The 12,414-nt window shown below is 39.7% G+C and overlaps 1 protein-coding gene across 6 annotated transcripts in view; it reads right to left on the bottom strand.

The window, feature by feature from the left end:
- Asah2 (N-acylsphingosine amidohydrolase 2) overlaps positions 1-12,414 on the bottom strand; it is a 118,043-nt gene that overhangs the window by 29,213 nt on the left and 76,416 nt on the right. For all 6 annotated transcript variants that reach the window (XM_028764081.1, XM_028764080.1, XM_028764082.1 and 3 more), the window contains 3 exons: positions 8,559-8,679; positions 3,892-4,017; positions 715-801 (listed from right to left, as the gene is read on the bottom strand). In XM_028764081.1, coding sequence (XP_028619914.1) covers positions 715-801; positions 3,892-4,017; positions 8,559-8,679 — 334 coding nt within the window. The remainder of the gene's footprint in view (positions 1-714; positions 802-3,891; positions 4,018-8,558; positions 8,680-12,414) is intronic.

Below are 12,414 nucleotides of genomic sequence, written 5' to 3'. Positions count from 1 at the left end.
GTACACGCCTATACGTACATACACCACATACATGAAAGCAAGTACACACCTATACATACATATACCACAAACATGAAAGCAAGCACACACCTATACATACATACCACATACATGAAAGCAAGTTTAGGAGCAAGGGGAAAGCAGAGTCATTCATAGAAAGCTCATCACAAACTGAATACCTCCTTCAGCAAAAGTGTTTTGTTTGTTTTGTTTTATTTTAAAAGAAAAGTAGTATAACCTTTGGCCTTTCAAAGAAGTCTATAAACTAAAGGGAACTCATAGTGACTGAGATGTTCAGCTCAGCTTTGTCATGGCAGGCCTAGTTCAGAAGTAACCAGATGACTTTAGCCAAGCAATGACTGGAGAGATTTCCGAGAATCTAGATGAGACTGGTTCAGAGTCGGGCCACATTAACTGAACCTTTAGAGTCTATTTGTCTCCTCATCCTGTGCTATGCACTCCGGGTTTCTAGCATCCTAAAATAGAACACTTTCCTGTCTGATTGGTTTTAAATGCACTAGGAAGTCTAACCAGATCAGACAGAGTCCTCCATGGCTCCCAAGGGCAACCTCACAAACCAAAGTCTTTCAGACTTCCTGGCCAGCCTGAGTGCTCATGGCCTTCCTTGCAATTATGGACTTCCGACTAAATGATGTCTGTGGGTTTTTAAGAACAACATGAAACAAAGCTGTACAGCGCTGGGCTTGTGCCTACCTTGGCTTTCTGATAGATGATCCGTCCTATAATGTGTGTGCTCTCAACCATATCTTGTCCAGGTCCGCTGGCCATGCACACGCTAGGCTGGAGTAAAGTGAGACAATATGATCCTTAGTGTGGTGAGTGACAGCTTTAAAAAATAGAAAATTACACATGAACCCAAGCAAATACATTGGCTAAGCCGATTCTAGCATTTCTCTTCAGGCATTTTCTTAATTTACAGCTAAGGCAAACATAATCACGCATGCATTCAGAGCAGGGAATGTTTTCAGATCGCATCTCTTCCAGTAACTTCCTTTTAAAATTAGGAAACAAAGTTTCAGCTTGGTTGAGAGATTTGCTGTACATTGCACAGGCGATAACTCTGAGCTGGGACTGGAAGCCAGACCATATCCTCTATCACTGACTATGTGTTTGCTTATGCTTGCCTAGGACTCTTGCTCTGAGTATCTTACACAGAAGCTCATTCAGATTGCATTAGAACAATCAGCCATCCTCCTGGGAAGAAAATTAGCAACTCTAGCTCTGTATCCTATTTCTTAGATCAGAAAAGATGAAGACTGATCAAATACTTAAAAATGATAAATGTTACAAAGAATGTACAGAAAAGAGATATAGGTGAATAAATGTTACTGTCTGGGGAATTAAAAAGAAGATGTAAACATAATAAAGAACAGGTTTAGTAAATTTGACACCCTAACATTTTAAACATCTGTAGAGAAGGGACACTATACATATGGTGGATAAAAAATTTCATAGAGTGGGAAAATTTTGTAACGTTTATGACAAATATAACATATTAGAGATTTCAGGACTCTTCGGAGGAAAGAGAATACTGCTTTTCTCTATGTAAAGGAGATGAACTTCTTCTACTCATTTTTTGCAGATCAGCCTTTGCCTCAACACTCCATAACAGCTACCATCAACCACAGTGACCATCAGCAGATGCCTGGTATGCATACACACTACAACTTTATTCTGCTGTAAAAGGGGGTGAAATCCCTTCGTTTGCAGCAGTATGGACGGAACCAGAGGTCTCTGTTAAGCCAAATAACCCAGACACACAAAAGCAAACATCACATATTCTCACTTACTTGTAAAAGCTAGAAAGCTAATCTCGTGGAAGAATGAGGTGGAACAGTAGTCACTAACGACTGGGAGAGGGCAGAGAGGAACAAGCAGAGAGAAACAGATAAGGGTACCAAAACAACGCTAGGCTGGATTCATTCTGGTTTCTGTAGCACAGTAGAGCAACAACTGTTGACAACAATGTGTGCTATATCTAAACTAATGAGGAAGGTGGTGCAAATTTTCCAACATCTAAAAACACAGACGAATGTAGATACAACAAATTATTGTAATATGAACTGCCCAAATATTGTATCTAAATTTGAAAAATAAAAGGAAAAGAACATCCTTATTAATACACTTCCATTTTTCTATGCTGAGTTGGAATTTATCTTATTTTCAATAAAAAGCATCATGATGCATGTACCATGAACTATAGATGGAACAGGCAATTCATGTTCTGACTCTATCTGTCTCTCTGCCTCTCTGACCTCCTCCTCCCTCTCTCTCTCTCTCTCCTCTCTCTCTCTCTCTCTCTCTCTCTCTCTCTCTCTCTCTTTCTCTCAATGTATGTGTGTGTGTGTGTATGAATTTTCATTCAATATTAGGCCATGTTCAACTTCATGAATAATAAAATGGAAATTTAATCTAGAGCTAGCTCTTTGCATATTATGCCATCAGAGAGTCAAAGAATGGTGTACTTGGCTTAAAAGAATGTTGGGGCCATAGTTGTTCACACATGAGTGATGGAAAAAGCCACTGAGAGGGTAGACAAGCCCATTTGATAAACTACTGCATATATTCTATTCAAGTGAATATATTTAACTATCTCATCATGAATTATGGTGTTAATAAGTATTCTTGAAATGTACTGCAAATTAATTTGATTTCAATAAATTGATGAAATGAACAAATGAAGAAAAAGGAAAATTTCTAGCTAAAAATAATAACATACAAACAATATAACTGTTAAGCCCTGCTTCTCATTGGGTAGGGTTGGAAGGTAGAAACAGTTAACAAAAGTGGCAACCCAATGGGGATACTTCACTAAAAATGCAAACCAGGAAGCCAGCTTCTGCTGCTGTGTGAAAGCTGAAACAGGCTTTCATGAATTCTGAGAAAGCAGGTAAATAAATAAATGAGAGTACAATCTTAATAGCTAACCTCCAAAATTTCCACAGGGATGTAGATACAGGACAATTTCTAAGGGAAATTATATGGAAAATTCAAATCCTAGCATCTGTAAATAAGTCATAAAAATTGCTTTATGAATGCATAGACAAACACAGGAAGAAGGGTTCCAATAGCAACCACTAAGGAGACAAGTGGTACTTGATGTTCTAGTTACTTTTCCTATTGCTGTGTAAAACACCACAGCCAAGGCAACTTATAAAAGAACGACTTTCATTGGCTTTACAGTTTATGTAAGAGTCCATGATGGTGGACTAAGGGCACAAAGGTAGGTTCCTGGAACAGCAGCTGAGAGCTCACATCTTAATGCACAAGCAGGAGGCAGAGAAAGAGTCAGGAAATGGCATGAATCTTTTGAAAATTCCATGTCTACCCCCAGTGACACACCTCCTCCAAAAAGACCACACCTCCTGATCCTTCCCACAAAGTTCCACCAACTGGGGACCAAACATTCAAACATATGAGCCTATGAGGACATTCATATTAAACTATCACACTTAAGGACTTTGTATTTTTACTATTTTGTGCATCCATGTTATTTGATGTTTTACAGAAAGACCAGTTTTTAATTTTAAGAGGAAAAAAAGGGAAAAATCTTTAAAGAAAAAAATTATAGGTTTACAATCTGTAAAAAATGGCATAGTAGACAGGTTTGGGTACAAACTCAGAAACTCAAATATTCCAAGGTAAAAATATTTTAAGCTGCCCAGGTTCAGGGAATTACACACAACCTCTACATTTGACATTACAAAGAAAAACTGTGACAAGCCACTTAAAATTTAGAAAAGCTGCATAGGTGCTTCAGAAAAAGAGTAGAGACTAGAGTCCAACAGGCCAGAGTATACTTAGAAACAACACATTTGCATGATATTAATGAATATTCAAACATGAAGTAAGCATGCCCTTACTACCTACCCCACCGTTGGGACAGGTGCTTTTGTCATTGTCACAAGACTCCCCTGTGTTGACGCAATGTGGGCCAAGAGTGTTGGGTGACACATCTCCGAGATTTGATGAAGCAAAGCCTGCTACGAATGGTCCCTGTCAAAATAAATCCATCTTTAATATTTTCTTTAGTAATGACTTCCATTAGAACCATAAACATTCAATGCACTCATAAAACTTCTGTATGAACACGTGTATAAATAGGTGCAGAGATCAAACACAGGAATCTTTCCTCAGAAGCCATCCTCCTCGTTCAGTTTTGGTTGGTTGGTTTTGAGACACAATCTCTCACAAACTTGTCATTTGTGGTTAGGCTATGGTGACCAGCCAGTGAACCCAAGGGATCTACCTGCTATTGACTCTCTAATACTGAGATTAGAAGCATGCCCAATGTATGGCTCAAATGCTGGGGATTCAACTCAGGCACAAGAAGCATTTTACTAGCTGACATATCTCTGATTCCTCAGACAAAATCATACGCAGACAATAAGAGGGTATATGATATTCTGAGAAAATTTTTATTTCTGAAAAGGCTCATGCTGCCAGCAATATTCACTTATTATTACTGAAAATAATCCAATTATTGACAAAAGTTTTCAATGGATCCTTTCAAAAGCATACCTTCCTCTAATGCAAACAAACTGATGCAAAATGCAGAGTACACTGAGTTACAAAATGTGGAGCACTCCATTTAGTGTCTGAATGCTTTACCTGAAGCCCAGAGATGTACTTGCCCTTGAAATTCACTGCCCTGGCTGGCCTGCTGTGAGCAACTCTTTTCTTAAACCAGATTAGAGACAGACCAGGCAACCATTTGGGCCCAGCTTGTTTCCCAATAAACATCTCCAGTTTTCTTCGAGAAAGCCATGGATTTTTTAATGTATAAATGAGAACCTTTCCCCCAAATTTCATCATGGTACATGCTTGAGATTCTGAAAGTTGGGAAGCTAAAAAAGGAGGATTACAAATTCAAGGTTAGCCTAGATAGCATCTACGGCCTTCTCAAAAATAGAATAGAAAGAGATAAGAAGGAATGTGAGAAAGGAAGGGAGGCAGGGAAGAACAGACTGGGGGAGGCGGGAAGACAGGAAAAAATAGGCTAAAGTTAAATGCAAGCTAACAAGAGAGGGCGGAAAATACGGTTTTGTTTAGGAGGGATTTGTCTACAAGAGAAGAATGTTTTAATGAGGCCACTGTCTATATAATGGAATCTTTATTCTGCACTAGGGCCTTGGATATTCATCATCTTTATATTTCTGAATCTGATGCTTCCAGCCAGTGGCCAAACAGAACAGTGTCTTGTCTCCCTGTCTATCTGTCGTCACTAGTCGTCCATAGTTTAAGAGGTTACTGTAGTAGGACAACAGGCTTCCTGATTTCTGATCTCATTACTATGTAAGTTTCAAGGTCAGAGATGTCACGGATTAGGGTTGCTGCTGGCTTAGACTGTTTTTTTTAATGTATGTGAGTGTTTTGCCTGCATGTATATCCATGCACCATGTGCATGTCTGGTACCTGTGGAGGCCAGAAGAGGACATTGGATTCCCTGAGACTAGAGTTACAGATGGCTATAAGCTGCCGGGTTCTGTGAATTGAGCCTGGGTCCTCGAAAAAAGCAACCAGTGTTCTTAACTGCTGAGCCATATTTCCAGCCCTTTAGGTTTCATTGAAAAAAAATACCAGATCAAGATCCTTGAAAAGAATGTTTCATTAGGAAATCCAGATCCAATAAAAAGGTCTCATAGTCTATCTTCTTCGTGGTTTTCTACCACTAAGAAGGTCCATATTACTCTAATAGCAAGAACAACTAAAATTAATGTCAATGCAGTGTATCATATTACCAGCTTGAACAAAAACTATCACTATGCTACAAAAAATATAAAACTAATCTTTCTTAGGCTAGAGAGATGGCTCAGCACTGACTGCTCTTCCAGAGGTCCTGAGTTCAATTCCCAGCAGCCACATGGTAGCTCACAACCATCTGTAATGGGATCTGATGCCTTCTTCTGGTGTGTCTAAAGACTGCTATAATTGTACTCATATACATAAAATAAATAAATAAATCTTTAAAAAACTAATCTTTCTTATGTAATTGGTTATAAATTTATGAATCCTTCAATGCAAGAAACATCTGCTGTGCAGAGCAAATTGTACCTTTATCATTTAAAACATTTCTTTCTACTCTGAAAAATTGGCTTTAAAAACAAAAGAGGGGGAATGGTACCCTCTCAGAAGGAGTCCCCCTGAAATACTCTCCATCATGCCTTGTTCACTTTTATCTCTCTAAAGCTGAAAGCTCATGGCAAATCCAGTGCTGACTGCCTCTGGCACCACCGAGACCAACAAAACTTTGCCACAGATATGGGGAAGGACCCTCTTACCCTTAAAGGGAATGGCCCAGACCCAATTCCCTTATGGGGCTGAGGATTGATATGCCTGTCGGATACCACAGAAAGCACAGCTAACGGGCTACCAAAAAGATTAATGAAAAAAAATAGATACCCCCACAAAGCCAGGCCCAACCATAAATACAATGAATAACAATTTATTTTACATCCAGGGAAGAGAAATCTCCCTGAGAATCCCCTTCTTTTTCCTTTCCAGGTAAAAATGAATCACCCGTGATGTCTGCTGTTAGAAGTTCTAATCCAGATGCTGGCCTCCGAACTTATACTACTCAGACCTTTGAAGGGCCACTGACAAGAACATCAAACAGCTAGAGATTGACATCACTAATCTGAAGAAATCCTCATTTCGCTGTCTGAAGAGACCTCCTAAAATCGCAAAGATCCTTATTGGACTTGATTTACTCTATTACAATAGAAAAGGCTGTGTACAGCTCTTGACTGTGTACAGCCCTTAAAGAAGGTTGCCTTTACATAGACAAGACAAGGAGGGTTAAAGAGAGCATGAAATAGATAGTGAAGGCCCTAAGAAAATTCAGAGAGGGAAAGAGACAGATGAATGCTGGTACAAGAATTGGTTTTCAGCCTCTCCAAGGTTGTCAACCCTATTTCCTCCCATCTTGGGACCATTATTTGGGTTCTTTTTGCTTTTTTCTGCTGGTCGCTGGCCCTCAAATAGGCAGACTAACTCTGTGATACAACAGGTAAATAATTTGGTAGCAAAACCTACTCAGATACATTATCATAAGTTAGCTATGCAGGACCACGAGACTCAAGAGGAGGTTGTTACTTTATACAGGGTGTTTGCAAAACCCATCTCCACCCAACCTAAAAGGGAGGACTTCTGCCCCTAGACCAAGCAGAGAGGGGTCACCCAGAACCCCCTCTGACAGGCGATCTGAATTCTTGCTTAGGCTGCGAGGCTAAGCACTGCAAGGGAATATAAATAAAAGATAAAAATATCTATCTGGGTTCCCTGAGGGACAAGCCTGACTGCATAGGGGTTGATGTCAAAACTATCCCCTCTCCAGGAAAAAGACATTGGGATGGGTATGGCCAGCATGCCTCACTGGACAACGACAGGGGGACTGGAGTCATTACAAGGTCCCCTTCAAATACTGGAGGTCAGGCCTCTATTCCTGCCTTCGCAAGTTTAGAATTGCCACAGCCCTTCTATACTTAGAGAAGGGAGGAGATGTCAGGGGCAGCCCTGCTTACACACTGAAGTCCTAAAATCAGCCATAGGCCTAAAATCAGCAATAGGCTTGTCATACATGTATACTACCACCAAGTCTTGGGTCTCAGTGGAAAAACATTGAAACAGATGGCTATAAGCTAATGTAAACAGGCAGCTTTCGTGGAAATTTACAAGCCTGAGTAGTCATAGACCTTGTAAATAGGTATCCTTGGCAGACAATACCAACTTAGATAAGGACAAGCAAGTCGTAGGCAGAGTCATAGTGAATTGTCCCCTGAACCTTCACCCAGCCGATACCCGGTTCTGAAGATATCTGTATTCTCCCTGAACACCCACACTCCAGTGTCATTCCCTTCCCCACATCCTGCCTTTCTGTGTTTATAACCCCTGTGTGAATGAATTACGATTTGAGAAAAAATAAATTATAAAAACAAAACAAAAAACAAAAAAACATTTCTTTCCATACTGGGTGTAGGTAAGTTGGTAGGTAGGTAAATAGATGATAAAAGACAGGTAGATAGATAGATAGATAGATAGATAGATAGAAGATAGATAGATAGATAGAAGATAGATAGATAGAAGATAGATAGAAGATAGATAGATAGATAGAAGATAGATAGATAGATAGATGATAGATAGATAGATAGATAGATAGATAGATAGATAGATAGATAGAACTAGGTGATGGGTGACTCTGTGTGTGTGTGTGTGTGTGTGTGTGTGTGTGTGTGTGTATACACCCTGCACAAGAATTTCCCATAAAGGCCAGAAGAGGGTGTCAGATCCCCTGGTATTGGAGTTGTAGGTAGTTGTGAGGCTCCTGATATAGGTTCTAAGAACTAAATCCTGTCCTCCAGAACTGGATTTAATCACTCTTAACCACTCTTAACCATTCCTCCCAAACAGTGAATTCTCTCCATTCTCTCCAAGCATATTCATGGGGTCCATGAGAACACCATATTCTTGAAATCTGAATGGACTGTTGACTCCATTCACTGACTCAAGATGAAGATTTCAGCACTGTTCATTCTCACCTGTCCAGGCAGATAGCCTCTGTTCTTTTCTTGCTCAAAAAGGTAAGCTGCATAGCCCATATTGTCGCTGTTTACAAGGTGGTTGGTATTGTTCATGCTCACGGGGTGGATGGCAAACCAGCTGTTAAAAAGAAAACTCCAGGTCAGTCAAGGGAGCCTGAGGAGTGGAAGCCAAAGGCTTAAGTCTCCTTCAGCAAATAAAAGTATTTTTGAAAGGCTGACTCATTTCCTACTGCACTAATGAGGCACTTTTATAAAAGTGCCTGAAAATTTAAATATCTTACATTCACATTCTTTTCCTCTTTATCAGATAAAATTTCAAATAAATATACCTGGGAACTCTGATCATTTCCTTTCAAAAGATGCAGAATTCTATTTTCATAAAAGCGTGTACAAGTTCCAAGGGTGGTCAGTTACCAGACGATAATCCTAAATAATAGGATAGCCATGGACACTGTCCTTCAAGACAGACACAATGATAATATTATTCAAATCAACCCAATCCAATTCAGTAGACACTTACTGAGTATTAGCTGTATGCCAAGCACAGAATAAAAATGGAGGTTTATCTCTGAATTTCACAGAAGACAGAGATGTGAAAAAATGGCCTTAATATCGTATGACAATTGGTATAAAGAAATGTGCATAAAGGCTTTTCAGACCAGCAATGACTAGAAATTAATTTGAAGGACATTCCAGAGACAGGAACTGCAGAATAAGTACATGAAGGCTTAAGAGAGGATGTTACGCATAATTCAGCCTATCCTTGTGCAGAGTAATACCCTGTTTAAATATACAGCCATACAATTTACAAACTAATTACGCATCTCTTACTTTATTTCACAATGCTGGTAGGCTGTTTGCCTCCTCTGTATATGTGACACAGAGAATCAAAATGATGGCCTGTATGTCATAGGAGACTAGTGTCCAATGACAGCTTGCCTGGAGGCCTTAAAAATTATAAATCAAACCTTCACATAGGTGAAAGAAGCTGTCATTGGGGTTTCAATGTAAAAATTTTCCCACATAGTCCTGGGTTTGAGAACGTAGTTCCTAACTGATGGCACTGTTTTGAGGGGATTATGCAAGTCTTCAGATATGGGGCCTGGCTCACAGTCTATAGGTGCTATAGGCCTATAGGCACCTGGCTTGAAGCCCTTCACTCCTGCTCTGTGGTGACATGAAGCCACAGCTGTCTACTGCTCTCCATGCTGCAAGGACTTCCCTGCCACCATGTACTGTACTCTGACAAACCATGAGTAAAATAAATCGTTCCTTAAGTTCTTTCCTCTGGGCATTTTTGTCAAAGTGATGAGGAAAGTTAGCGAATACAGGTGTCTGTTGGATGCAAGGCAATAAAACAGATGAACCAAAAAGTTCAAGTGAAGAGAAACGTTGATACATTAAATCTCAGGTAATTTAGGAGTTTTTAAACTCTTGTGGACTCAACCCTGTGCTGTAAAAATTTTGCATACATCACTACCTAAGTGGAAACAGTAAACAAAAGTAAACATTTATCTACAGGTTCAGGATGCTTAGGACTTTGAGATCTCTATCTTCATTGTCTGATGATGGTGGAGGACTTTGAGATCTCTATCTTCATTGTCTGATGATGGTGGAGGTAGGCTGGAGATGATGCCTTAAAGCTCAGTGCATCAGGCAGAGAGCACAAAGAGGTTACTCTGCTTGGTACAATGGCAATGTCATACTAGTGGCTCTAAGTGAACTCTAAATTGACAATTGATGGATATTTAAACTTTCCCAGTGAAGCTGCTTTTCCTTTTTGTGTTGGCACTCTTTAAAAATACAAATAATTTGAGATCCTCCTGCTTCTGACTCCCAAGTAATTCCAAGAAATTCTAAATACAATAAGTTTCTGGATAAATCACCAGTCTGTAAGTTTAAGTCTGTCTCCAAGATGTCTGCTAACCACGGGGAAAAAGTATGGACACTGAAAACAACCTATGCCCACCCTTTAGAAGTCACTTGCAAGATTCTCACTTTGAGAAAACCCTGCCCTGGTCTCTCCCTTGCTACTCCTCCCGCCTCCTCTCCTTTCCCTGTTCCCCCCCCCTCAGTCTGTCCCTTGGTTTTCATCTTTCTCTTAAAACACAAATCCAAATCACCATTTCCCTATTATGCGAACTTTAATATTTTATTTATTGGATTTGTGAGAAATTTTTGGTGATGGTCACAGCAGGCATATGGTTTGTCATCCAAAATAGTAACATGTAATCTATTTACGATTCAACCACATTATAACTGAATAAAATACACAGAACAGTTCTCTCAGCAGTGACTGTTATTCCAAATGGTCTAGGCAAAGGACTACAAATACATCTTTTAGTCAGAAACAGTTATCATCCTTGTTTTAAAATCTGTAAATTCAGTCTCTGAGTAGCAAGGCAGCCTGACCAAGTTCACAGCCACCCATCAAGAAGCAGGACTATAAATCCAGTTGTGCTGGACAACAAGGGTTTCAGCATCATGGGACACTGTCCATTCTGCCCGTGTTCATTCACTTGCTCATTTAATGCAAAATGGGGCATCAGGTCGCCTTGAGAAATGTTTCAGAATGTATGGTAATAGACTCGTGAGAGAAGTCTGAGAGGAAATGGTACTTGCAAAGGCTACCGATGTGAAAAGTTATGTTCAGAGAATGTGCAGATGGGCAGGGTAGAGCAGAAGAGCCTGGGTAAAGGGGAGTGGCCACGGGACACTTCAGACCACCAATGTCAAACCACTGAAGCCCAAAGTATAACTGTCACTGCATTAATTCCCAAAGAACATACATGTTGTATTCACATTGTTGTTGTATTTTCTGCACCAAGGAAGTCACAATTACCCTCAGTAATGCCTGTGGAGAAATCAACTGCTAAGAATTTCTCTTGATTAGAATACAGAATTAATTTATTTATTTCATCTACTTTCAGGCTTGAAAAAATGCTCACTTGCAATAAGCATTCAAACTGCCATCTGAATTGTAGAAAAAGAAGACATATATATTTTCTTCCCTTTGAAATGTATGTTATTAAAATACTAGTATGTCACAACATCTAAAGTCTATGGTAATAGTGCATAGACACATACAGAGACAGGGTCACGTTAACTTTAAAGGGCCATACGATTACAATTCATTTATCTGTTCAAAAGAATATTCTTCGAAGCAAAGTTCCAAAGACTGGGGCGGGGATGGGGGGAGACTTAGTTTCTCAGAAGGAGTTCAAATGAGACATAAAAGGATGAGAATGCTCCTGATGAGAAAGACTTTAAAAGTAAGGGTGACCTCATGCCCAGCTGTAAGAAAGGACACTGAACGCTACTCAAGTCAATGTAATGCAATCAAGAGAGTGAACAAATCCCAGAGAGCACTTCCACTACAAACCACTTCACTACAGAGCTTACTACAAAATCCCAGAGACTGAAAAGTGATACATTTCAACTGCGTTTATAAATAAAGAACCATTATAATAAGATAATATAATTAAATGTTTCTCCTATATAAACAAGACACTGGAGAGAGGAAGATCCCTGGAGCTAAAGACTGAATATAAAATGTGTTTCCTACTTTGAAAAACTCTTAAATATTGTAAAACAATAGCAAGCCTAAAAACATTCCATTCACAGCTCTGGGCCTAATGAATAAACTATATAAACTGTACCCTGTGTAGGAGACATAGACATGGGCCCACTGGGAACATAACTCCAGTCCCTGCTTAGCTCACTGATCAGAAAACCTCAGTCAGTCCAGAAAAGAAAGGAAGGAAAGGAAAAGAAAAGGGAAAGGGGAAAGGGGGAAGGGGAAAGGGGAAAGGGGAAAGGGGAAAGGGGATTGGGGAAAGGGGAAAGGGGAAAG

Source organism: Grammomys surdaster, unplaced genomic scaffold (assembly GCF_004785775.1).
Source record: "Grammomys surdaster isolate TR1022 unplaced genomic scaffold, NIH_TR_1.0 141, whole genome shotgun sequence".
Classification (NCBI taxonomy): domain Eukaryota; kingdom Metazoa; phylum Chordata; class Mammalia; order Rodentia; family Muridae; genus Grammomys; species Grammomys surdaster.
This window is presented reverse-complemented; position numbering and strand designations above follow the sequence as displayed.